The sequence below is a fragment of the Neovison vison genome, chromosome 3 (genome assembly GCF_020171115.1).
Source record: "Neovison vison isolate M4711 chromosome 3, ASM_NN_V1, whole genome shotgun sequence".
NCBI lineage: Eukaryota > Metazoa > Chordata > Mammalia > Carnivora > Mustelidae > Neogale > Neogale vison.
In genome coordinates, this window is record NC_058093.1 from 214,327,505 (window position 1) to 214,354,933 (window position 27,429).

Sequence of the window (27,429 nt, forward strand, 5' to 3'; positions counted from 1 at the left end):
GCCTTGTAACGGGATTTTTCAAGGCCCATGATTGTCATGAGTAGGGAGTGGGTGGAGGCAGTGGCTGCACCAAGGAGGTGGAGAGGGATAAGGCGATGGGGCCAGGGCTGAGCCAGGCAGAGGGGGAGAGGAAGGATTGGGTGCCCAGGGTCAGAGAGGAGGACACCAGAGAGTTTCCGGTTGCCTCAGAGCTGGCTTCCGGTTGGGCATGTTGAGTCTGAGATGCCTCTGGCCACAGTTGGCGTGTGGGTATGGGGTCTGATGATCCAAAAACCTGGTACACAGAGGGGGTGGGGATCCATCAGCTCGTGTGTGATAACTGAGCCTCAGGGGGGGACCTGCTGGGCCTGTGAGAGCTGCCCTGGGACTTCTGTCAAGCTTCAAAAGTAGTGTGGAGGGGAGCTCTGTCACCCTGGCTGGCTGTGAAGTTCAGTGAACAAAGTGCTGGACACATTGGGACAGTGGCCAAGGCGCCCTCCCCTAGGGGAGGCCCCCCATGGATGGTCCTGACAGCACAGGGCCAGACTCTGGACCCCACCAGGTCAGAAACTGCACCCTCCCAACTCCTGCTTGTCTCCGCCCATTTTTTCTGCACCCCTGACTGCTGAACCAGACCTGCCCTTCCCAAAAGTCCTCTTCCCACTTCCTGCTCTGGGAGGAGCTGTGGTCTCCAGGATGCCCAAGTGCAGCAGTGAGCAGCCCCGAGGTCCACCAGGAGCACAGTGACGATGGCAGGCCTGTCCCCCTTCTCCAAGTCAGCCACCCTTGTCCCCAGTCCTTTCTCCTGGAGTCTGTCAGAATACCCCCTTAGACCCTCACAGTCAAGCTCAGATCAAAGATCTGCCCCATCCACCCCCTTCTCCCCGTGTGTGGTCGACGAAAGGTCCCCATCAGGTCCCCATCCTGATCCCTGGCACTTGAGAATGTTAACTTCATACGGCAGAAGTGACAAGTGGGGTGGGAGGCCACGACCAATGGCTCAGCAGTGGAACAGGCCTTAGACCCTGCCAGGTGGAGGTGTGCCCCTGTGGGACACTGGGGTTACCCCCAGTGCTCCCAGGAATCAGTGTGGGGCAGGAACCCCAGGTCAGTCCAATGAGGCACCCTCCGGGAGGGCAGCCCACCACAGCAGCTGGCAAAGCCATTCTCAGCAACTAGGGGCTAAAGGGTCCAGAGCAGTAGTTTTCAACTAGGGATGATTTGGCCACTGCTGGTGGTAGTGGACATTCTGCATCCTGGAAGGAGAAGCCAGAGAGGCTGCTCAACACACTACAATGGGGGGACAGCCCCCAACAAAGACTCTTTCATTCAAAATGCCAACAGTGCTGAGGGTGAGAACATGGGCAATTGTTGGGACTGGGGACTGGGGTGGGGGTCTCAGGTCCTAGTTCATCCGACCTTTTCCTGGCACAGAGGACAAGTTCCAGAGATGGTCCTGGCGAGAGTCAGGAGCAGGTGCCTCTTGGCCACAGCCCTGCCTTCCCACCAACACGCAGGCCCCCGACAGCCATATTGCAGAGGCCCAGCGGGTGGGCCAGCCATCCCTGAGTGAGGCCAGCCGGTTGCTAGGTCTCGGTTTCCACACCTCCATGCTGGTGTGTCATGGAGGACTGTAGGAACTCAGTGAGTGTGCTTTCTAAGGGTGCCGTCCCACAACTAGACCCCAAATCAGGCTGAGGTCCACCCTCCTCTTTAATGTTGGACTAGACAGTATACAGGTGGGGAGTGCAGCCTGGGGCAAGGGTATGCCACAGTCCTGGGTGAGAGGCCTAGGGAAGACTTGGTGGGGGCAGGGGTAGTCAGGGGCACGGCCACAAGGGGCTCTGGGAGAAGGCTCAGCCCCCACAGTCATCCATCTTCCAGGCTGTCCCCACCTCTTGCAGCCCCAGACTGACCCTCCGCCAGAAGGTCCAGATCCTGGTCCCAAGGCCAAGGCCAGGCCTGGGCACACACTGGTGGTGGGGCCAGATTGCAGCTCTCAGGAGCAGTCTCCTCAGTAGCCTGAGGCCTCCCCACCTTTCCTCGGGTCCGCTGCAGCATACACACAGGCCCCGTCCTGGGACACTGCCTGGACCACATTCAGGAAAAAGGGATTCCTGGTGTGGTTGTGGCCCCTGGCCTGGAGCCCCTTCCGCACCTCCTGGAGGGGAGAGAAGGCCAGTGCACAGGTGAAGACAACTTAGCTCCACCTGTTGAGGGCCTAGGGCCCGGGCAGAGATCTGTGTCCCAACTGAGAAGGCAGGACTGGGCATCAGTGGTGGTAAGGATGGGAGGACAGTGGCTATAGCCTCGTTTGGAGGGCCTGGAGTCCGTGGCTTCCCACAGTAAGTCCCAGTGGAGAAGCCAGGCTCTGCGGAGCATGGCAGAGAGAACATCACCCGGGCCAGAAGGAGTTTGAGATACAAGACCATTTCTGGCCTGGATCTGAGGACACCATGGGGAGGACCTTATATAGGGAGGGGGAGCACCTCAGAGTCTGAGAATCCTTAGTCTCCAGGCCCCAGGACCAAGGTTCTCAGGGATTGCAAACTCCCTTGGAGTAACGCTTCCTCACTGTATGGTCCTCAGTGCTCCAAGGGCCATGGGAGGCAGCCTTGACACCAAGAGCCCCTCACCACAGACAAGGCAGCTTTGAGGACCTTAAATCCCAGCTGGCTATACAGACCCCAGGCATGAAGTTCAAAGCCTTCAAAAGCTGCCAGACTTTTAAATTAGATCTTAGCAGGGACGCCTGGATGGCTCAGTTGGTTGAGCGGCTGCCTTTGGCTCGGGTCATGATCCCAATGTCCCGGGATAGAGTCCCACATCGGGCTCCATGCTCAGCAGGGAGCCTGCTTCTCCCTCTGCCTCTGCCTCTGCCTGCCACTCTGTCTGCCTGTGTGCTCTTTCTCTCTCTCTCTCTCTGACAAATAAAAAATAAATAAAAATAAATTAGATCTTAGCAAAGGGGGGCCTGGGTGGCTCGGTGGGTTAAAGCCTCTGCCTTTGGCTCAGGTCATGATCTCAGGGTCCTGGGATTGAGCCCCACATCGGGCTGTCTGCTCAGCAAGGGGCCTGCTTCCCCCTCTCTCTCTGCCTGACTCTATGCCTACTTGAGATCTCTGCCTGTCAAATAAATAAATAAAATCTTTTAAAAAAAAAAAAAAAGAAAAGGGACGCCTGGGTGGCTCAATTGGTTAAGCAGCTGCCTTTGGCTCAGGTCATGATCCCAGCATCCTGGGATCGAGTCCCACATTGGGCTCCTTGCTCAGCAGGGAGCCTGCTTCTCCCTCTGCCTTTGCCTGCCACTCTGTCTGCCTGTGCTCACTCTCTCTGACAAATAAATAAATAAAATCTTTAAAAAAAAAAAAAAGACCTTAACAAAGGGCATCTCCCAGCCCAGAGAAGAAGGTGACTATGTATTGGGGCAGGGGTTTGAGGGCAGGGAGTCAGATGAGAGAATTTAGCTCTGGGGACCTGCTTGTGAGGGGGGAAACCCAAGAAATATTCATAAGGACCAGCACTAATGCAACCCCAAGCCTCAGAAGGAAACGACTACTCTCTTACAAATAAACTCACACATGAAAGCTACAAGCCCCACAAGGAAACAGATCACCATGAGAGAGAGTCTGCAAAGCCACAGCCAGGAAGACTAGCATCTGGAGAGAACAGAACAGAGCAGAGACCAAGGGGCAGAGATGCCGGGCTTGGGAAAAGCATGGATGACACCCTGTTCTCTGCCTCAGGGGCCACAAGACTGGCCTGGCACCTCCCACACTGAGCTTCTGAACGGATGGCCCCAGAAGGGGAAGTGAGCCCAGCTGAAGAGACTCAGTGACTGATATCCCACTGGGGGCTTTGAGCAACATGCACCGAGGCATCAGTCCTGGTGGTGGCAGGGACAGAGGCCTTACCTGGCTGAAGGTGGGCTCATACTCCACGTAGCCCTTGCTGTTGACATGCAGGATAGGGGCTGCAATGGCAGTTCTTAGGTCAAAGTCAAGCCACAGCTTGTTTATGATGGCCTGGGGAAGAGAAGGAGAACACAGGAGGGGAGGGAGGGGACACTGACCACAGCCACCATACACCAGCCCCTTCCTTCCCCCGCTAGGAGTGGGGATGTTCCAGCCAGATGCTCCCCAACTCACCTGGGCCACAGCAGAGATGATGAGCTCTCCACCGGCCCCACCAATCACCAGCTTTGACCCCCGGGCTGTGTTGACCAAGATGGAGGGAACCATGGACGATGGAGGCCGCTCGCCTGGAACTGGAGGCCAGGTGGGTGTCACCCGCACCCTCACCTACAGCCAGCACCCTCCAGACGCCCCCCCCCGCCTGCCTCCATCTGTGTTTCCATTCACTGCTGAGCACACTGGGGCTGGCCCAGGGGCTGCCTTGCACCACCTGGCCTGCCCACTTGCCCTCTTCCCACCAGTGTGGTCCTCAGGCTCACCGGGTTGGGGGGTGACTTGGGAGCCCGGGGGACGCCTCCAGCATAGGTCCAGAAGCTCGTTATTGAGGAGGATGCCGGTGCGTGGTGAGTACAGCATTGCTCCAAAGCTGCAGGTGAAGTTGGGTCTGGGCTTGGAGCTCCAGGCTCCAGGCTCCCACCCTGGAACGCGTGCCTGACCCCCTCATGCAAGTGACAGCCCGCTAGCACCCTGGGGCTGCTATTCTCTCTCTGGAACTTCCCCCAAAGATCCCCCTGGGCCTCCCTGTCAGGACATCCTTCTGGGTAAACCTCATCCCCGAGCAGGTCCTGGCTCATGGTCACCCGTCAGCAGCCTTCCAGCCAGAGAAGACAGGAGAGTGGCCCTTCTGACAGAAAGGAGGCAGCGAAGGGAAAAGCAAGGTACTGCCTTCTGGACACAAGCAAGGGGAGACTGGGGGGGTCGTAAGACGTGCTAAGGGAGCAAAGGAGGGCACCCCGGGGTCAGTCAGGCACATACGGCGTGTTGATGGTGCTGGTGGCTGCCACAGCACTGCCGTCCTCCCCCAGCACAGACACATGCGACGTGCCCATCTGGCGGCCCCAGGTCCCAGCCAGGCTGTAGTGGCTGAGCTGGTGGTCTCCCCGAGCGTCGATCTGCTGGCGGATCTGCTGGGCCAAAGTCTCTCCCAGCAGGTCCTGGGAAACGTTCTGGGGTGGCCGGGCAGGTGGCAAGGTCAATGAGGAGCCGGGGGGCCCACAGAGAAGAGGGTCCCTTGAGAGGCCCTCCCCAGTCTGTCTTCCTCCAGCCCAAGCTACCCCCAGACCCTGCCCGTCCTCCACGTCCTCTGAATTATGGTGCCAACACTGTCCCTCTAATACTTGCCACTCAGGGGTCCCTTCTAGTCTGCAGACCTGCCTCACCCTCCCTGCCCCGAGCCACTGCCAGGCTGTCCTGTCCTGAAACTCTGTATGCACACCTCCAACCTCACCCAGTCAGACTCTCGGGGTCCAGGGACAGCCTCTGTCCTGTTCATGCAGAACCCTGGGAGCTGGGAAGGGGGCTCTCCAGCAGCCACAGGCCACCTCACCTGGATATCCAAGTGGCTGTGGGGGTCCCACAGCCGCCACCTCTGTCCCCCAGCAAACTTGAGTGTCTCCACGAGGTGATGGTACAAGTTCGTCCTCCCCTCGGACCTGGCCACTGACTCTGAGGAGAAGTTGAACCCTGGGGAGGAGATGGGTGCAGGTCGGGGGTCACCCCGTGTGGTGGGTGGACTGTTGGCCCCCCTCAAAAAAGATTCATCCATGTCCTAATCCCCAGAACCTGTGAATACTACCTTATAGGGCAAAGGAGTGAATTTTACCTTATATGACAAAATGTGTGATTAAGTTAAGGATCTTGAGAAGAGCAGATTATCCTGGATTATCCGGAGGGCTCTAAATGTAATCACACAATTAAATGTATTCGTATAAAACAGACACACAGAGAAGAGGAGGAGGCTGTGTGAGCAGAGGGAGAGACACGGGTGCCGCCGCAGCCGCAGCCTGGGAATGCCCGCAGCCACAAGAGCTGGAGGAGACAAAGAACAGATTGTCCCCCAGAGTCCCCAGAGGAAACACAGATCAGCTGACACCTTGATTTTGGACTTCTGGCCTCCAGAACTAGGAGAAAATAAATTTCTGTTGCTTTAAGCCTCAAGTCCGTCACGGTGGTCTCCAAGAACTGACACAGTCAGCAGCGGGCCGCCCCAAACCTGGGCACGACTGGGACCCCCCCCCACCTCCATTTGCCATCCTGCAGGCCAGACTTCAGCCCTAGGGGCACACGCTGGCCAGGCCTCTCACCACCTGCGGGGCAGGACTCCCTGGGTGGATGACCTCAACCCTTCAGCAAAGCCCCACTGTGTGGACTGCGCCGGAGACCAGCTCTAGGGCATAGGGCATAACGTCCTGACCCATTTCCATTTGGTGTCTGAGGAGGGGCTGAGCCGGAAGAGGAAGGCTGTCCAAAGCTCCAGCTGGGCTCAGAGATGCCAGTGGGGCAGGACTCTGGGTGGGACGGGGGGGGGGGCAGCGGGGGGGAGTCTCACCTTTGAGCACGTTGAGGACAAGGCTGAGAATCGCACCCGCTGCAGGCGGTGGCGGTGAGTACAGGGTGTAGTCCCCCAGGGGCATCTCTAGGGCATCTACTACCTCCGGCTGGAACGATGCCAGGTCCTGCAGGGTCAGCCTGCTGCCTGAGGTGAGACAAAAGAGACCCCAAGTATGGATGGAGAAACTGAGGCAGAGTGGCAGCTCCTGATCCCAGGTCATGTGGTGGGGCTCCCCACATCAACCTAGCCTCTTAGAACCCTAGGGGTGATGGAGGGTCTGCGGGCAGTGCCGCCAGGGCTGGGCCCTCGAGCCGGGTGAGGGATGGGTGGACGGAGGCCAGAGGCAGGCACGTTGGCGGGAAGAGGACAGGAAGGTGAGTGGAAGCTGGCCTCTGACAGACTGTGAGCATGGCCAGCTCCAGGCCCAGGAACCTACTGTGACCCACTATCGCCACCACGAATTCGCTGATTTATGGGGCTCTGCTCCCCAGGGGCCCTGAGCACAGGGTCCTTGAGGCCAGCAGTGGACAGGCCTGGACGCATGGCCTCCCTGAGTCCTGGGAGAAGCTGACATTCCGGCAGGTTTGCGGAAGGGCCTGCCTCACCCCTAGCACCCAGAGCCCAACTCTTTCTCTGGCAGGGGGGGGCTCGGACCTCGGTGCAGCTGACCTTGATTGGCAATGTCCTCCAGCAGCGTCTGGCCCAGCGTCCCTGTGTAGAAGGCCTCTGCCCCCTCCGTGGCCACAGTTTCCAGGGTGGCAGCCAGTGCGGGCCAGGGGAATGGGTCCTGAGCCCTCAGGGGTTCTGTGCCGTTGAAAAAGAGCTCCCTGGGGAGTTGGGGGTAGCCTCAGGGTGGGGCCAGGCCCTGGAAGGCAGACACACTCCTGCAGGGGTTCTTGTGGTTTCCTTGGGAGCCTATAGGGAGGCAGTCCTGGTCTGGGGTCCTGAGGAGCTGGTGTAGACATCAGAGGAGATGGCTCCTCTAGGCTTGGGGGTGCTGAAACCTCTCACCTCACTCATCACCTTGGCCCGGGGAGGACATGCTCCCTACACGGGCCCAGGACACCCCTGGGAAGACATGGTCAGTGGGCTGGCGTGGATATGGTGGGGGTGGAGAAGGCAGGGCCAGAGGGCAGTGGCAGAGCCCAAATCCACATCCTGGAGTCCCGTCACGTGGATGTAAACTTCTGGCCTGAGCCCCTCTGATTACATTCTAGCTCAAAGGTCTGTCAATCGGGACAGCAAAGCACTGGCCTTCCCGGCCTTCAGGCCCCTGACACCCACACAGGTCAACCTTCAAGTTCAAGGAGGGGCTGGGTGGAACTGAGGTGGGAGGAAGGCAGATGGGCCAGAGCCTGAACCCAGGAGCTGAGCAGGAGTCCGGGGAGCCCCTGAGGCAGTGCTCACCTCAGGGATGTCTTGTATAAGGAAGGCCGCAGGAAGTCACTCTGCAGGAACTGACTGAGGATGAAGGGCATGCGGTAGTCCCCTCGGAGCAGGGAAATGGTGGGCCTGAAGAGTTGTGCCCAGGGCAGGCGGCCGTGGCGGCGGTGGGCCTCAGCATAGCCACGGAGCTCCCCTGGCACTCCGATCCACTGGGCCCCTGCAAGGCCCAGTGATGTCATGTTCCTGCCCTCAGCCCCATAGCCTTCCGCAGGGGATCTCCACCACCCCACACTTGCCCCACCCACTTGGTCCCCCTAGCATGGCAGCCGGAATGAGCTTTCTGGAGCCCACACCTGACGTTGTCACTCCCCGCTCAACTCCCCACATAACCACCCCGTGGCTCCCCACTGCCTTCCCTCAGGGTCCAGTCCAAACTGGCCCCAGGACCTCCCACCCCACCCACCACCCCATTGCCACTGAACCTTCCAGACCTTTGCCAGTCTGGTCCCTCTGCCTGGATTACCACTCCCTACTCAGAAAGCCCTGTCCCAGGAAGACTCTCAACTCCAGGGGGTCAGGACCTAGAGGGGGGCTCCCTTGGCACCAGGGTGTCACAGCCTGTCCACAAAGCCCCTTCAGGGGAGGGATCTAGTCAGCCTCAGTGGCCTGGTAGGATGAGAGGGTGGTCCCTCCAAGGGCCTCACCTGTGCCCAGTGGCTGGGCCTGCTCACACTGGTCCAGCAGACCCGGGACGTAGTTGGCGGGCACTGTCTCCCTGGCATTGATGACTTCCACCTTTCCTGGAGTTGGGGCAGGGCACGTGAGCACTCAGGGGCACTCCTGTCGCTTCTGGGTCTCACCCCACACCATACTCTCCCCTCATATGCCCCTGGCCCTGTTCTAGGCCTGTTTCTCTCTTTGTACCTTGAACTTGACTCTGTGCTGTAGGGGCCAAAAGCAGGCCACCCCAAAATGGACCACTTTGCCTTGAAGATTATTTTTGAATCCGGAAGAGCTTTCTATCTCCCCGCTACTACTGCCTGAAAAAATTTAGACAGAAGACCTTCTCCAGGAAGAGAACCATCATCATAGACAACTACAGCAGGATACAAACTAGGTCGGAGAGACAGGGAGGGACCTTGCGAGGCCTTTGGTAAAAGTCCTCTGGGTCCCATTGTTTCCCAGTGGCCCCGGGCACATTTGCTTAGCAAATGTTTACTCTTCTTTATCTTCCTGTGAATTGCATTCCTTCCTTTCCTTTGAAGTCCCAGGCCCCTATCCGCTAGACAGCTGATTTTGTCTGTCTGTGGGATTTCCATGTCTGGGTGGATTCCCCATACATAGGAAGTTAAATTTGATTTTGTCCTGTTACTTTCCCTCTTTTCAATTTAATAGTTAGCTAGAAGGACCTTGAAGGGCAGAAGAATTTCCTCCTCCCTGGCAGTGCTCCTATCTGAGATGGGCTGCAGTGGCTTTGCACAGACAAGGTGGGGGACGTGGGGGGCACCAAGAGGACCCAGGAAGAGGTGTGGGTGCACGGCGAACACTTAGGATGTTTGTAAGCACTTCACTGTTAGCGCTTGTGGACCAGCCCGTCCTCGCCATGGGGCCCCTCATATGAACTCACCCGTGGTTGCGTTATAGATGGTGAAGATGACCCCTCCGCCCAGGCCCATGCTCTGAGGGTTGACGACTCCAGTGCAGACCAGAGCTGCGATGGTGGCATCCACAGGTGAGCCCTGCTGCTCCAGAATGGCTCTAGGGAACATGACACAGAACAAAAGGTCTGGCTCCCTGGCCCCAGCCTCCCAACACGGGCTTCCTCAGCGGGCATTTACCAGGGAATGGAGACCAGGTGGGTGACCATCTGCAGCCACCAAACTCTGGGTTAGGTCGGAGACTACTTTGGGCTGCCCCCTCAAGTCCAGCTGCTCACAGGTCCATAGCTCTCTACAGACTGCAAATCATAATGGCATTTACACTCCCCCTTGCCTTACATAAGGTACTTCTCAGTTTGTGCAGTGTTTTTACAGCCATTGTTCCCTAGTCCCTCCCAGCAGCCATGACTCACTTGCCTGGGCCAGACCCCCCAGTCCCCAGCAGTCCAGGAGCCCAGCTTAGGCAGCTCCCACTCAGCATCCCACTGGGGATAACACAGGTCCCAATCCTCTTAAGACTGGACTTTTTCAGGTGATCCCAGGAGCTTGCCCTGCCACCAGGGGCCTGGGCTAATGGGTTCCCCAGCCCCTCCTGGGGCTCCAGTGTCTGTGGGAATGTTCTCTGGTCTCAGTCTCCCACCTATCTGTGGGCACCAAGGGGTAGACCTTTTAGCTCCATGGGTCTAGTCAGACTGGCCTGTGTTGAGGAAATGACCTCGTTCCTAGGGCACAGCCCTGAGCAGTTCACTGGAGACCGCCCCTTCCTGAACACTAAGGAATCCTCCACAACACTTCCAGGAAGCGAGCATTTAAACCAATTTCAGATGGGGAAACCAAGGCCCAGAGAGGGAGTGGACCCGGTTCCCCTCCCCCACCCCATAGGCCCTCCGACCCCGGTACCCTCCCTCAGCTCCGGCACTTCAGCCTGACACCCCCCTCCAACCCTCGGCTCACAAGCTTCCCTGAGCCAATGTCCTTGCTCTGGGCCCACCCATGGGCACACATGGCTACAGCATGGACACGCGGTATGTTGGACCAGGAAAAGGGGCAGAGGCCAGCAGCGTGACACAGCGAAGATGGTCACATCCAGGCAGGGAAAAACACAGATGCCTCACAAAATTAAAACACCCCATACAAAAACAAAAGACAAACTGGAAAACTATTTAAAAAACAAAAACTTCCCGTCACAAAAGCCTTATGTCACCTGACCCATTGTTCCCGGCTTCTGGAAGTGCTTTCTGCATTCGGCTTCCAGGCCCCCACCACCGCCTGCCACCATGCACTGGTTTCTCCCCACGTCCCTCACCTCATGCTGTTGGGGGCCTCAGGCTCAGTCTTCCGTCCTTGTGCACCTGTTTCTTCTCCCAGATGAGCTGATCTAGGCTCAGTGCTTAAAATGCAACTCTATTCTGATGACAGCCAAGTTTTATCTCCAGCTTAGACCTCTCCCCTAAACTCCACGCACACTCCAGCCGTCCACAAGATACCTACTTTGGGTGCCTAAGAAGCATTTCATTTTTTGTTTTATTTGGTTTGGGTTTGTTTGTTTCTTTCTTAAGTTTTTATTTGAGGTATTTCACTTTCTTTTTCTAAGATTTTATTTATTTGACAGAGAGAAACACAGAGAGAGAGGGAACACAAGCAGGGGGAGTGGGAGAGGGAGAAGCAGGCTTCCCGTCAAGCAGGGAGCCCAATGCGGGGCTGGAACACAGGACCCCAGGATCATGACGTGAGCTGAAGGCAGATGCTTAATGGCTGAGCCACCCAGGTGCCAAGGCATTTCATTTTTTTTTTTTTAAGATTTTATTTATTTATTTAACAGAGATCACAAGTAGGCAAGAGGCAGACAGAGAGAGAGGAAGGGAAGCAGGCTCCTCGCTGAGCAGAGAGCCCGATGCGGGACTCAATCCCAGGACCCCGAGACCATGACCCGAGCCGAAGGCAGCGGCCCAACCCACTGAGCCACCCAGGCGCCCTCTTTTTTTTTTTTTTTAAAGATTTTATTTATTTATTTGACAGAGAGAGATCACAAGTAGGCAGAGAGGCAGGCAGAGAGAGAGAGAGAGAGGGAAGCAGCTCCCTGCTGAGCAGAGAGCCTGATGCAGGACTCGATCCCAGGACCCTGAGATCATGACCTGAGTCGAAGGCAATGGCTCAACCCACTGAGCCACCCAGGCGCCCTGAGGCATTTCACTCTTAACGTGACCTAAACTCCACTTCCTTCCTTCTCTCACCTCTACCCCCCAAAATGACTCCCTTTCTACCTTCACTATCTTAGAAAAGGACACAATCATTCACCCCTTTGCTTAGGCTGTGAACGCTGGAGCCACTCTTGGTTGGTCACTTTCTTTCATCCTCAGATCCAAGCCACAGGCATCTCTTACTGGGTTATTGCAACGGTCTCCTCCTTGGTCCCCAACATCTGCCATCCCCCTTCTGTTTTAACAAAATCGTCTGTCAAAATGTAAATCAGACATCGCTGTAATGGGAAACAAAATCATTCAGATTAAATTTCCCACAGACCACTAGAAGAGCCAGACAAAGGGAAAACATCTACTTTAAAACATCACGGGGGCAGGGGACGGGGGACAGGGTTTGCGCCTGGATGGCTCAGTCCTTTAAGCATCTGCCCTTGGCTCTGGTCACGATCTGTGTCTTGGGATCTAGCCCTGCATCGGGCTCTGCAGGAGCCTGCTTTTTTCTCTCTCCCTCCACGCTCCCCCACCCCTGCTCATGTCCTTTCTCTCTCAAATAAATAAATAATATTTTAAAAAAAAATAAAGGCATCACAGGCAGGGAAGAAATGCAGGCCTAGAGACAGAGGAGTCTGGCATTTGGAGATAGCTTTCCCTCCTCAAAATGTTTGCCAGTTCTGAAAGAAGGGGCCAAGAAGCCACATAGTGCTTTTGACATCATTGTGTGGCCGGAGCCTGGGTGTGCTGGTGAACCGGACTTGCGATGGGTTGTCCTCACTCTGGGGGTAAAACGAGAAACGGGCCAGGCCTGACAAGCCCAGTGGCCCAGCTTCAAATCATCAATTCTCAGTCAAATGGAATTAAAGTCATTCCAGAATGTTGGTATCCTGGACCTCAGATTATTTCTAACAATTATCTTGAACAATTTTCGACACACTCTGCAAAGGCTGTCTTCAAAATGACCAAGCAAACAAGGCAGGAATAATATAACATAAACAAAGCCCAAGAGAAAGCACAAACAATAGGAGAAAGAGACCCATGGGACCTCCAGATTATGAAAGTGTCTGACCACAGATTTTAAATAACTACATTTAAGGATATAAAAGACAAGATGAAGGATTTCCCCAGAGAAATGGCAATGATAAAACATGGAATTAGGAGCTCAATGCTAACAGTACATTAACAAGAGATTGGACACACAATAAAATTTTTTTCTAAAGATTTTATTTATTTATCTGACAGATCACAAGTAGGCAGAGAGGCAGACAGAGAGAGAGGAGAAAGTAGGCTCCCTGCTGAGCAGAGAGCCCGATGCGGGACTCGATCCCAGGACCCTGGGATCATGACCTGAGCCGAAGGCAGATGCTCAAACAACTGAGCCAACCCAGGCACCCTGGACACAGATTTTTAAAAAAAAAAAAAGATTAATTCAATACAAAAATATCAAAATCTAAATATAGAAGGAAAAAAAGTAAAGAACATATAGAAAATGTATTAAGAGATGTAGGGATAGGGGCGCCTGGGTGGCTCAGTGGGTTAAGCCACTGCCTTCGGCTCAGGTCACGATCTCAGGGTCCTGGGATCGAGTCCCGCATCGGGCTCTTTGTTCAGCAGGGAGCTTCCCTCTACCTCTCTCTCTGCCTGCCTCTCTGTCTACTTGTGATCTCTCTCTGTCAAATAAATAAATAAAATCTTTAAAAAAAAAAAAGAGAGAGATGTAGGGATTAAACAACTATATATATATATAAATATATATATATATATATAAAATGTGAACATTAACCAACATGTATAACTATATTAATTTCAGACAAAGTAGCCTTTAAGAAGAAAAACATTATTAGAAATAACAGTGACACGTTAATATCATAAAAAGCTCAACTCAATAGAAAGATATAAAAATCTGGATGTGTGTACACTTAACAGATTAAAAAACATATAAAGCAAAACTTGGCAGCATGCAAAGAAATAGACAAATATACATGGGAGGAGACTAACATACTTCTCTCAGAAACTTCTAGAATCAGCAGGAGAAAAATCATTGAGGCTATAGAAGATCTGGATGTCACCACTATAATAAGATGACTGAGCCGACATGTGCAGGACACAGCATCCAACAGTCATGAAGCTGAACACACAAGAATGTTCAAGAACACATAAAATATTTATATAAACATATCAGCAAGTTTCACGGAACTGAAATAATACAAATGACTTAGAAACCACCTCCACACAGGTGCGCCTTGGTGGCTCAGTTGGTTAAGCATCTGCCTTCGGCTCAGGTCATGATCTCAGGGTCCTGGGATTGAGCCCTGTGTTGGGCTCCCTGCTCAGCAGAGAGCCTGCTTCTCCCTCTCCTCCCTGCTTGTGCTCTCTCTCCTGCTCTCTCTCTCTCTCAAATAAATAAATAAAGTATTTAAAAAGAAAAGAAAAGAAAACCCCCATGTAGAACCTTCTTACACTGTTGGTGGGAATGCAAGCTGCTGCAGCCACTCTGGAAAACAGATTTCTCAAAAAGTGGCAAACAGAGCTACCCTACGACCCAGCAATCGCACTACAGGTTATTTACCATAAAGATACAGATGTAGTGATCCGAAGGGGCATGTGCACCCCAGTGTTTACAGCAGCAACATCCACAACAGCCAAACTATGGAAAGAGCCCAGATGTCCATGGACATATGAATGGGTAAAGAAGATGCGGTCTGTGTGTGTGTGTGTGCACATGTGCGCACAATAGAATATTACTCAACCATTAAAAAAATGAAATCTTGCCATTTGCAATAATGTGGACAGAACTAGAAGGTATTGTGCCAAGCAACATAAGTCAACCAGAAGACAATTGTATGATCTCGCTCATGTGGAATTTAAGAAGCAGAACAGAGGTTCATGGGCGAAGGGAGGGAAAAAGAAAACAAGACAAAATCAGAAGGGGACCAACCATAAGAGACTCTTAGTCATAAGAAGCAGACTGAGAGTTGCAGGAGGTCGAGGGGGTAAGGGGATGGGGTAACTGGGTGATGGGAATTAAGAAGGGCACGTGATGTAATCAGCACTGGGTATTATATAAGACTGATGAATCACAGACCTCTACCTCTAAAACTAATAACACACTATATGTTGGGGAAGGGAGGCAGTGGGTCTGAAGAATTCCCACTTTCACCACAGGGCCGCACAGGGAAGTCTGGAGGACCAAACAATCTGAGAACCTTTACTCAGAGGAGTGTTAAAGGTTGGGTTTGGCACCAGATTATGCGTGAGTGAAAGGGAAGGCCAAGGGAAGGCATGCTGCCAAATAGTTCTGGATCCTGAGAACTCTCAAAACGAATAAACCAACGTTCTCCTTCAGGGCAGAGGGAGCCGCCCTGATGAGAAGCTGCTTTAGTAGAAGCAAACTGAACGGGACTGGAACCACAGAGGCAAAGGAAAGAGAAAACAGTTATCAGAAAGTAGGAGACCATATATATTTCCAATCATTTTGCAGAAACAGCAGAAGGAATTCAAGAGCCATGAACTGATAACAACTATTTTGACCCACCTTCCAGCCTAAAAGTATAGGAAAATTCATCTTGCTTGAACGTGAACAAAAAAACATGTTGAAGTCACACCCCATACCAGAAAGACAAGCTTACAAATCAGATGTAAACAGCAAATTAGTATTTCAGGATGTGCCAAAATAAGTTAAAAGGATTACAGAGGCAATGAAGGGGCAGCAGACATCAGAATTAGAAAAACTGCACATGAAGAGACTGGAAAAGAGGAATTAAAAAACAAAATTATAGGGACACCTGGGTGGCTCAGTCGGTTAAGTCTCCACCTTCAGCTCAGGTTGTGATCTAGGGTCCTGGATCGGGCTCCTTGCTTAGTGGGAAGCCTGCTTCTCCCTCTGGCTCCTGCTCCCACTGCTTGTACTTTCATACTCTCTCTCTCTCTCTCTCTCTCTCTCTGATAAATAAATTAAAAAAATCTTTTAAAAAAATTATAGAAAAAAAACCCCAAAATTATAGAACTCAGGAAAGAATAGAACATAGGAGAAAAAACTCTCAGAAATGAAGGCTGTGGGGCACCTGGGTGGCTCAGTGGGTTAAAGCCTCTGCTTTTGGCTTGGATCATGATCCCAGGGTCCTGGGATCGAGCCCTGCATCGGGCTCTCTGCTTGGCGGGGAGCCTGCTTCCCCCTCTCTCTCTGCCTGCCTCTCTGCCTACTTGTGATCTCTGTCTCTCTGTCAAATAAATAAATAAAATCTTAAAAAAAAAAGAAAAAGAAATGAAGGCTGAACAAAGATAAACACAGAGCAAATACCTACAAAGTTTCCTTAAATGAAAGAGAAGATGAAAAGGGGAAATTTTTTAATGAAAAAGAGATTTTAAAATACAAAAGATAGGCAAGAATATCAAATGTACACTTAATAGGAGTCCCAAGGTGGAAATCCAAATCTTTGGGACAGAATGTATAATAAACAATATAATTCAAGATAACTTTCCTGATTTAAAGAGAAAAAAAAACTATAAAATTTACTCTGTATTGAAAAGGGCACTTCACTACATTAGGAAAATCAATTCAGAATAGCCAACACTGAGGTATACTCTAATAAACCTATCAGACTTTATTAACAAAACTTTTTGGCATCTAGATAAAAAGATTAACTCTCTTACAGGAGAAAGAAAATCTGATTGTAATCAGACTTTTCAACACCAATGCTTTGTGCCAGGAATGAGGAAGGGTTATAATCAACACATTCAAGGAAAGGAAATGTGAACAATGATTTTATATCCAACTAAACTGATCGTCACCTACAAAGGCCACAAACTATTTGTTATGAACATGCAAGAACTCAGTGAATATTTTCAGCATGAAAACTTTCTGAAGAATCTTATAGAGAACAGACTTCAGACAACCAAAATAATGGGAAAGATTCCGACATGAGTGAGAGTAGGAATTAAATATATAATTACCCATAGATCTTAGACTAAAAATGATAGTTATTATGGAAACAGGATAGCAATGTAATGCTTATTTTTCTGAAAATGGAGGCACAGTACAACCATAAAAATGGAGTGGGGATTTTGTTTTGAGGACATGACTGTTGTCTTTGACTTACGGGCCAATCAATGACAGGTTAAAAAAAATACTCTGGTTTACAGGCCCCAGTATTGATAAAAGCAAAGGTGCCTGTGTTAGTGCACATGAAACCAGATGTTTGACTGTGTTAAATGAACCAATGAAAATTTTCCTTTTAATGATTGTCTGGAAAGAAAACGCATTTGGTGGAAAGAGAAAATTAACTGAAAACATAGTAGAAACAGGGCGCCTGGGTGGCTCAGTGTGTTGAGCCACTGCCTTCGGCTCAGGTCATGATCTCAGGGTCCTGGGATCCAGTCCCGCGGCGGGCTCTCTGCTCAGCAGGGAGCCTGCTTCCCTTCCTCTCTCTCTACCTGCCTCTCTGCCTACTTGAGATCTCTCTCTGTCAAATAAATAAATAAAATCTTTAAAAAAAAAAAAAACATAGTAGAAACAGCTTTAGCTATTATGGGTAGTGAGGCCTGTTGTGTGGATTTAAAAAAAAAAAAGGAGGATGGGAGCGTGAATGGGGAGGCTATGTAAGAAGTAGAATAAGGTGGATGGGGCGCCTGGGTGGCTCAGTGGTTAAGCCGCTGCCTTCGGCTTGGGTCATGATCCCAGGGTTCTGGGATCGAGCCCCGCATCGGGCTCTCTGCTCAGCAGGGAGCCTGCTTCCTCCTCTCTCTGTCTGCCTCTCTGCCTACTTGTGATCTCTGTCTGTCAAATAAATAAATAAAATCTTTAAAAAAAAAAAAAAAAGTAGAATAAGGTGGGACGCCTGGGTGGCTCAGCTGGTTGGACGACTGCCTTCGGCTCGGGTCATGATCCCGGAGTCCCGGGATTGAGTCCCGCATCAGGCTCCCAGCTCCATGGGGAGTCTGCTTCGCTCTCTGACCTTCTCCTCGCTCATGCTCTCTCTCACTATCTCTCTCTCAAATAAATAAATAAATCTTAAAAAAAAAAAAAAAGAAGAAGTAGAATAAGGTTATTGATTGACTGCTAGGTATTAATTGAGAGTAAAAAGATATCCCATATCCCTTTATATCCTCTTAGGAAAGAAAGGGAACAGGGGAAAAAAGAGGTTTCTAGGTAGTTTCAATATTACTCATAGTAGGGAAGTCTATAAGTCTAATGGGATAGATGTAGAGAGAGATTTTTATTTTAAGGAATTGGTTCATGTTATTGCAGCAGCTGGCAAGTTCAAAATCTGTAGGGCAGGCCACGAGGTTAGAAACTTACATGGGATTTTTTTTAACCTTTTAATTTTATTTATTTCAGAGAGAGAGAGAGGGAAAGAATGAATGGGGGGTGGAGGGAGAAGTAGGCTCCCCACTGAGCAGAGAACCTGATGCAGGTCTCCATCCCAGGACCCTGGGATCATGACCAGAGCTGAGGTTTAACCGACTGAGCCACCCAGGCGCCCCCCAGATGGGATTTTTATGTCATAGATTTGAGGCAGAATTCCTTCTCTGATAAACCTGTTTTTGCATTTTAGACCTTCAACTGATTGGATGTGGCCCACCCACATTTGGGGTAATGTTTTATTAAAGTCAGCTGAATGAAATGTTAATCACATCTAAAAAATACCCTCAGAGCAAATTCTAGACTAGTATTTGACCAAACGACTAGGCACCATGGCCTAGTTTAATCATCAGAGGAGCAAACAAAGAATATTCCAAAAAAGCAGAAGAATTAAAAGTACCATAATTATACATCTAATATTATAATTGCATATATAACATACAATAAAGATATCAACGGAAATATAATAACCATTACAGCAAAAATACAAACCTTTCTTGATATCAAAAGCTATGGCAAAAAAGAAACAATAAGTGATATATTTGCTTGTTTTTCAAACAGAAACACAGAAATAATAGCAAAAAGAGAGGAAAGATGGTGGGGTTATGGACATTGGGGAGGGTATGTGCTATGGAGTGCTGTCAAGTGTGTAAACCTGGCGATTCACAGACCTGTACCCCTGGGGCTAAAAATACATTATATGTTTATTTAAAAAAATAAAAAATTATTTAAAAATAAAATAAAATAAAAAATAAAAAAAGAAAGGAAAGTGCAAAAAAGAAAATGAAAAGAAAGATATGTAAGTTAAAAAAAATTGGAAAAAAAGAAATTAGAGACCAATGAAAATTACTCCCTCTAAAAGACTAAGTAGGAATGAAGGTAATGTGAATGAGAGCTTTGAGGATATCTTTTTACATAGTTTTGACTTACAGTCAAAAATAAAATTAAAACAAAACAGAAACCCTAAAACAATACAAACTGAAAAAAAAATAAGCTAATGGTATATTGAACTGATAACCACACAGGAAAAACAATTTAATTTCACCATAGATCTTTTATGTAATATAGCCTCAGGACAATAAAACAAAAACAAACAACAACAACAAACCTGCAAAGACATCTCAGATTTTACTTAGTAGACTTGTTCATAGTGGTCTTGTTGAAGTAATTTTGAAACTATTTTGTGGTTATTGGGAGTAGAGCCAATATGTAAATATACTAACATTGATGGGAACTTCTTTGACCAGAGTGGAAGAGACATACAGTGTCAGACAGAGGAAGATGGAAAAAAGCCTATGGTCATGGATCTCAGCTGGAGGTCTTGGTACAGACTCAAGATATTTGTACATTTCTTCTGCTTCCGTTCATGGACACAATGTAGAAGCAATGTCTTCCCTGTCTCAGTGAACATCCCTAGCCCTCAGATCTTGGTTTCTGAAATACTATACTCTACTGATTCCTGATTTCAGATCTGGCTGAGGGAATGTACAAGTAGATCTTGGAACATTTTGGGCAGGAAGTCAAGAAAATTTTCTAAGACTAATGGGTTTGTGTAAAAGAATATAGTTGCTGGCTTAGAGTGGCTCCCATTGGTCAAATTTGTGACAACTTGGGGATCAAAAAGAAGAACAGGGATGGATTATAACACAACGAATTGAAAAAATCCTTGAGTCAACAGTGACATTCAAGAACATCTAGGTTGGGGAGGAGGGGATCTTTTTGACAGAAGAATACGAACTCATGAATGTTGAAGAAATGACAGTTTTAGAAATCACCTTTTTGCAAACACGAATTTATTCAGACAAGGACCAAAATAGATGCTAAAACGGGGTCAAGTGTTGTTTGAAAAAAGGATATTCACCTGGTCTCAAAGTATCAGACCATATGTTACTAATTTAATAAAGAAAATGATAGCCTTACAATGAAGAGATCTAGAAGATACCACCTTGGGCGCCTGGGTGGCTCAGTGGGTTAAGCCGCTGCCTTCGGCTCAGGTCATGATCTCAGGGTCCTGGGATCGAGTCCCGCATCGGGCTCTCTGCTCAGCGGGGAGCCTGCTTCCTCCTCTCTCTCTCTCTGCCTGCCTCTCTGCCTACTTGTGATCTCTCTCTGTCAAATAAATAAATAAAATCTTTAAAAAAAAAAAAGAAGATACCACCTTCATGAAGTGATCCAACTTAACGTCACTAATGATGGGGGAGTTTTCGTGTTGAACCAGAATCTGATAATGAGAAAATAATCAGACAAACCAAGATTGTGAAGCAAGGCTGTGATTCAAGGGGACAGGCTTCTTCAAAAAATGTTAATGTTATAATGCACCTGGCTGGCTCAGTTGGTTAGGCAGTTTACCCCTGATTTCCATTCCCAGGTCATGATCTCAGGGTTCTGGGATTGAGCCCCACGTCGGACTCTCTTCTCAGCAGGGAGCCTGCTTCCCCCTCTCATTCTCTCTGCCTACCTCTCTGCCTGCTTGTGATCTCTGTCACATAAATAAATCTAAAAAAAAAAAAGATGATCACTGATTAGATACTAGATCTAAAGAGATAAATAAATAGAAGATAGATGATAGATAATAGGTGACAGGTTTATTGGATCAACTGGGAAAATTTGAATTGGATGAAGTCTCAAATACTACTATTATATCAAGGTCCAGTTTCTTGAGGGTGACAATGTTATCAATGTTATATAGGAGACTGATCTTATTCATAGTAGATATGTACCTAAGTATTTAGGGATAAAGTGCAATGATTAATGCAACTTTTAAAAAATGTAGATAGATAACATATGGAGAGAGAGAAAGAAAATGAGGTGAAACATTAACAATTGGTGAACCTAAGTGAAGTATAAGTGGCATTCTTTCTCTTTTTCTGTGGGTTTAAAACTTTTTCAAGATTAAAAACAGGGGTACCTGGGTGGCTCAGTCAGTTAAGCATCAGACTCTTGATTTCAGCTCAGGTCGTGGTCTCAGGGTCGTGGGATAGAGCCCTACGTTGGGCTCTGCACTCGGTGCCGAGACTACTTGAGATTCTCTCTCCCTTTCCCGCTGCCCCTCCAGCTCATGCTCTCTCTCTCTCTCAAATAAATACATAAATCTTTAAAAACATAAAAATATAAGCATTGAGGGGTACCTGGGTGGCTCAGTGGGTTAAGCCTCTGCTTTCAGCTTGGGTCATGATCTCAGGGTCCTGGGATCAAGCCCTGTGTTAAGCTATCTGCTTGGCAGGGAGCCTGCTTCCCCCTCTATCTCTGCCTGCTGTTCTGCTTACTTGTGATCTCTCTCTCTGTCAAATAAATAAATAAAATCTTAAATATATATATATATAAGCATTGAGGGGGGAAATAGCCAAAACAATCGCAAAAAAATTTGTGAAATGCAGCTAAGCATGTGATTCTTGATCCCAGGGTCATGAGTTTAAGTCCTACATTGAGTATAGAGTTTATTTTAAAAAAAAGAAAAAAAAGACCCCAGCTCAGGGAGGTTAAATCATGTGCCCTGATCATACAGCTGGTGAGTGAGAACTCCAGGCCAAGTGGTTCTGAGCCAGGACCATCGTGCCTATGAATGTGTATAACAGAGTACAAGTCAGTGGGCCTTGTGGATGCATGAGGGGCATACAAGCTTCTCTACCTGCAGGATCCTTCATCAAATAGGAACACAGCACCTACTGTCTGCAATGCAGCCATTGTCCTGGGGGCACAGTGGTAACCGCATGGTCAAAGTCCTTGCCTTTGTGGTGGCTGAGACAGAGGATCAGCAAATCCATGCCTCATGTTGAGGGCTTGTGATTCTTAGCCATTCAAATATCTCTATTACGAAGTTTCTGTTAAAATTTTTTGTCCACTTTCTTATCAGGTTTTACATCAAATGCCTACAAATGCAAATTTTACATCAAATGCATTTCTGCATTACCAAGACAATCATATAATTTTTCTGTCTCCTAAATTATGTTAAACTACGCTTGCGTGACAACTGCATGAGACAGGGCGCAGGATTCAACCTCCCTGAGCCGGTTTTCTTGTTTTGCTTTGTTTTTTAAGTGAACTCTATACCCGACATGGGGCTCAAACTCATGACCGCAAGATCAAGAGTCACATCTTCTACCGAGTCATCCAGGCGTCCTGAACATTTTCGGCTGTGAGTGGGAGCGGTCCTAGTCAGCAGAGAGTTGCGCGCAGAACAGTCAGAGATTTCTGCCACATCTGTCCCCAAGGAGCCAAGGGGCTGCTGTCACCACCACTGCTGTCATCCACTCAGCCAGGTAGACACACTGCCACATGTGGGGGCACAGTGTCCAGTCACATGGGCAGTTTCCACAGGCATGGCCCCAGAGGGGAGGAAATGCAGTAATTTCCTGGGGAGCTGGCCAGGAGTCCAGAGAACCACGAGGGTCATAGGAGCTGGGGCGGAAGGAAGGGGTGGAGTCACACCCTAACCCCTATGAGCCTTCCCCACAGTAGGCTCCCTGCTCTGACTCCAGGCCCTAACTCGGGGTCCTGAGATGCTGACCCATACTCCAGTCCAAGCCAATGTTAACAGTTAACGGTCAGGCCGCTGACATCGAGGGAGCGCGTCCTACTGGCAAGGCAAGCTTCATGCGTCCCCCCCACGCCCATGAGGGAAGTGCTGGCATGAGTCTCGTTTCACAGGTGGGGAAACTGAGGCTCAAAGGTTGCAACCACTTGCTAGAGTCCCTGCTCTCCTCTGTGCTAAGAGCATGACCCCCCAGACCACTGGATGGGGCTGGAGCAGCTGATAAGACCCAGCTCTCAGGGACGCCTGGGTGGCTCAGTTGGTTGGACGACTGCCTTTGGCTCAGGGCATGATCCTGGAGTCCTGGGATCGAGTCCCACATCAGGCTCCCAGCTCCATGGGGAGTCTGCTTCGCTCTCTGACCTTCTCCCCTCTCATGCTCTCTCTCACTCTCTCTCTCAAATAAATAAATAAAATCTTTAAAAAAAAAAAAAAAGACCCAGCTCTCAGGGCCAATCCCATCCAATGTTCTGGAGTGCTCTGGACCCCACCATCCTCTTCTTCTTCCTTTTTTTTAATTAAAAACATTTTTTTGTAAGATTTCACCCATTTCTTTGTCAGAGAGAAAGAGAGAGCAAACACAAACAGGGGCAGGGGCAAAGGGAGAAGCAGGTTCACCACTGAGCAGGGAACCTGATGTGTGGCTCGATCCCAGGTCCCCAGGATCACGCCCTGAGCCAAAGGCAAACGGCTGAAGCGACTGAGCCATTCAGGCGTCCCCCAAATATTTATTTATTTATTTGAGAGAAAGAGAGAGCACAAGTAGGAGAGTAGCAGGGGAGAGGCAGAAGCAGGCCCCCAGGGAGCCTGATGCGGGGTTGGATCCCAGGCGCCTGAGGTCATGACCTGACCCGAAGGCAGATGGTTTTGTTTGTTTGTTTGTTTGTTTAAAGAATTTATTTATTTATTTGACAGAAAGAAATCACAAGTAGGCAGAGAGGCAGGCAGAGAGAGGAGGGAAGCAGGCTCTCCACTGAGCAGAGAGCCCGATGCGGGGCTTGATCCCAGGGCCCTGAGATCATGACCTGAGGCGAATGCAGAGGCCCCAACCGAAGAGCCACCCAGGCGCCCCCCGAAGGCAGATGTTTAATGGACTGAGCCACCCAGGTGTCCCCCCTCCCACCCATCGTCTTCTACAACTACTCCCTTTATGAGTAAAGCTCTGGCTTTTACAGGCCTGCTAGAGGCTGGGCAGGCATTTGGATCCAGGATAGGCAATGGAGGGCTCTGGGAGGACCCCACCCCTCCAGCAGCTCGGGACAGTTTCCTCCCCTGCAGGGGCAGCAGAGGACAGTCCCAGCTGGGCCTGCTCACTCTGTGACACCAGGCAGCTCCCTTCTGTACAGACCTACTTTCCTTATAAATCAAGTTCAGCAATGAATCCCACCGGATTCTGGGAAAAGCTGTGAATCGTTCCACTGAGGATCCTGTGGGAGGGCAGGTATTTCCAAGTGGCCACAGCAGACACATGACACAAACCTAAAAGCCACCACTACCCTGAAGCTCATGCAGTCTCCCTAAAAGACAAGCACTTACTCTGAGCCTCAGAACACAGAGTTTGCACACAAGCTTAACACACTGGGACATAGTGCTGGAAGATGACAGACTAGAGAGCAAGGGACCTCGCTGTCACTGTGGGTCTATACATTCCTCATGGTGCTGGGTCCTCACTCATGCCAACCTAAGAACCCTCCCCCAGAGACACCTAGGTGACTCAGTCAGTTAAGGGTCTGCCTTCGGCTCAGGTCATGATCCTGGGGTCCCAGGATCAAATCCCACATCAGGCTCCCCGCTCAGTGGGGAGTCAAAATCTTAAAAGACAAAAACTAAAACAAAACAAAAAAAACAAAAAAAAACCTCCCCCAGGAGGCTGCAGCAGAAGGCCCAACCCCAAAGGAGTAAAGCTGGTGCTGGTTGGGGAGGAGAAGATTGGGTCTGGGAGGCCCTGCTGGAGAGAAGAGACAGCGATGGGAAAGCAGGGGACAGTGGGGAGGAAGGAGAGTGGGCTTCAGACCGCCATCTCCCTTCAGAGCCTGCAGCAGCATGGCCAGGAGCCCTCAAGGGGAGGGATCTAAGCCAGGAGGTCCCCAGCCCAGCCAGGGTCTCCTGTTCCATGTTCCACATCAGCTGGGGCCAGCTCCAGGCTCCCTCCCACTCCGGGCTTCTTAAAACAAGAACAGGAAGTGGAGAGTGCTTTTCAACAAACACAAAACACAGGGGGAGAAACCACATCCTCTCTCCTCACCAAGGAAACTTGCAGAGGGCATCATGGGCTCCCGAGCAGAGATCCCCCCAACACTGACCCTCACATACACAGCAAGACATGCCATACAGATCCCCCCACAAAGTCTCCAGGCGACACAATGGGCCCAGACCCCCCACAGAGAAAGGTGGCAGTGGCTCCCACTGCCAGGGGCCACATCCCCATCAGGGGTCTCTGGGGCCTGAAGCCCCAGGCCCTGTTTGCCTCTTTACAACTCTAGGTTCTGGTGGGCTCGGCACCTCTGCGTGCTCTCCAGAGCATGGCGGGGAGGGGAGGCCCCTGGGGAGACCATGCCACTGGAGCTGCCACCCTCATCCTTGAAGGAGCCCTGAGGGAGGGGAAAGAGGATGAGGTCGGGAGAGACAGGTGGACAGACAAAGGGAGGAAGGAACGAAGGAGGAGGTGAATGAATGAAACAGAAGGTTAAAGTTTGCAGGAACCGGGAAGCCAAAACAAAGGTGGCACGGAATGCCACCTGGGTGAGGACTTGCTCTGGGACTGTCCCCTCGGCTTACAAAGCACTTCTGATCCTGATGAAGATCCATGAGGCAGTTATTCCAGGAAACAGACCCAGCCAGCAGAGAGGCGGGTGACTGCTTGGGCTTCTCACTAGCCTGGGCTGGGGACCAAGAGCCAGGAGGGGTGTCCTGCTATATTCTGCCCCGGTGGGCAGAGGAAGCGTTCCATGGGCTGGGCTTCCTGGAAAAGGGCTGGAAAACACCAGCTGGGGCCCCTCTCTAACACCCACCTTGCACTGGCCCCAAACATCCAGCAGTCCCTGGCTGGGCCCCAGGCCCAGACATCAGAAGGGGAGGCAGTGGGGGACATGGTGCTGGCCAGGGCAGGTTTCCCGGGTCCTGGGCCTGGGTGAGAAACTGGCCCTGGACAGCACTGAGTGCACACTGACAGGCCAGGTCTTGTCCTCGCTTCTGGGAAAAAAACCCCAGCCTTGGAGAACAGCTGTGGCTTCTCTAAATGGCCAAGCACTAGTCATCAGGGTCAGCCTGGGCCAGACCGGTGACACTGTGGCAGTGCCCTCTTCGGGTCTCCTGAGCCCCGGAGCTAGGAAAAGACTCATACACCACATCTGTCAATATCCCCAAACCCCTTTCTGTCAAGCTGTGCAGCCCCCACTACGTGCACACACACACACACACACACACACACACACACACTTACACACACACCTTCTCCGCACTCTCACCACCAGTTACAGAGTCTCCAGGAGGGGCTAGCCACTGAGAACCACCCAGCTTCCACCCACCTCTTACTCACCGTCCAATGTCCGAGCAGACCTTGGAGTCAGCTGCGACCGCAGCGCGGCTAAAGGCCTGGGGGCCACAGCTGGTGTGGCGGCGAGAGAGGACCACGGCAGGCACAATAATGGCCAGGGCCAGCCCCAACCCCAGCAGGACCATGCTGGCCGTGACCCTGCGGCCTTGGGCCATGGCTCTGAGGCTCAGAGTGGAGAGAGAAGGCAGGTGGACGGACACACAGGCGGGTGGATGAATGCACAGATTCACGGGTGATGGGACCGATGAACAGATGGAGGCCAGAGACAGACAAATGGATTGACAGGCTAGACAGCTGAACATAGGCTAGGAAGAGAAGGACGGTCAGAGAGACACTGGACAGAGACAGGATGGCAGACAGATGGACAGACAGGCTTACAGATGATTGGAGGCCCCTGGGCGGACTGATGGGCATACAGACCAGCCGCCAGCAGCGACGGGGCTGCTGTCCTGCTCAAGCGCCTGCTAGAGGCAGAGCTGGCCGCCTGCCTGAACTTCTAGTTTTCAGCCCCTGTTCTTGGCCCTGGCAGGAGGCCAGGGAGCAGGGCGTTTATGGGGAGTTTTCCTCCCAGAGAGGAGCAAGCCACCACCGTTAACTCCCTCATTCCCACAGCCTGCCCAGGGCTATCCCACCCCACATGCTTGGGGACTTGGCACCTCCCGCCCCGAGGGAGCCAGGACAGCAGGACTCAGGCCTGCCCTGTCCCCTCCCCTGGATCCGCCGCAGAGGGACAAGGGAGCTGCATGGGCACCCCACCTCCCACCTCCTTGGTGTGGTTGTGCCCAGCAAGATTTCCTCAGCATCCCCAGAGCCAGAGGACACTGAGGATGTCTGGGGCCCAGACATGGGGCTGAAGAGGGCCAGAGACAGAGGGATTGGAGGACCCAAGGCAATGTCACTCAGGATCCGGGTTCAAGTCCCAGCTCAGTCATGGCTTAGCCAGGAAACTGGTGTGACCAGGAGTGAGCTCAGCTTCCCGATCCACATCAAACACCCGTGCTCGCTTCGGCAGCACATATACTAAAATTGGAACGACACATCAAACACCCAAGACTATAAGACCTCTGTGTGAAGAAAGTAAACAGGGCCTACATCTGGCCCACTGCCCACCAGGCCACCCACCCCTGGGGCCTGCTGTCAGAATACCACCATAGGCCTCCTGAGGTGAGGCTGCCCTCCTATCTGGGTCTCTGCACTTCCCTGGCCATGTGTCCGCTTCCCTGTGTCCATCTGTGCAG

At 50.9% G+C, this 27,429-nt stretch overlaps 1 protein-coding gene across 4 annotated transcripts; it reads right to left on the reverse strand.

The window, feature by feature from the left end:
- GGT5 (gamma-glutamyltransferase 5) lies at positions 1-26,703 on the reverse strand. 4 transcript variants are annotated; one of them, XM_044243815.1, is made up of 12 exons: positions 26,174-26,703; positions 9,518-9,648; positions 8,595-8,690; positions 7,912-8,107; positions 7,174-7,331; positions 6,502-6,648; positions 5,500-5,636; positions 4,929-5,119; positions 4,433-4,539; positions 4,128-4,192; positions 3,894-4,004; positions 1-274 (listed from the first exon to the last, which is right to left on the reverse strand). In XM_044243815.1, exons 1-12 carry the CDS (start codon positions 26,491-26,493, stop codon positions 35-37), a joined length of 1,899 nt encoding a protein of 632 aa, XP_044099750.1. In that variant the 5' UTR covers positions 26,494-26,703; the 3' UTR covers positions 1-34. The 4 variants fall into 4 exon arrangements, with proteins under 4 accessions (XP_044099750.1, XP_044099749.1, XP_044099752.1 ...); XM_044243814.1 differs by having other exon boundaries at positions 4,128-4,246; XM_044243817.1 differs by lacking the exon at positions 1-274 and adding an exon at positions 1,675-2,140.
- Positions 26,704-27,429: the final 726 nt, after the last annotated feature.

What these genes read in the sequence shown, in the direction of transcription:
- GGT5 (XM_044243814.1), bottom strand. Translation starts at nt 26,493, where the DNA reads ATGTTCAGCTGTCTAGCCTGTCAATCCATTTGTCTGTCTCTGGCCTCC. An exon ending in ACAGCCACTTGGATATCCAG is followed by an intron (nt 5,120 to 5,499) that starts GTGAGGTGGCCT and finishes CGGCCACCCCAG; the next exon opens with AACGTTTCCCAGGACCTGCT. An exon ending in ACCAGCACCATCAACACGCC is followed by an intron (nt 4,540 to 4,928) that starts GTATGTGCCTGA and finishes CTTCACCTGCAG; the next exon opens with CTTTGGAGCAATGCTGTACT.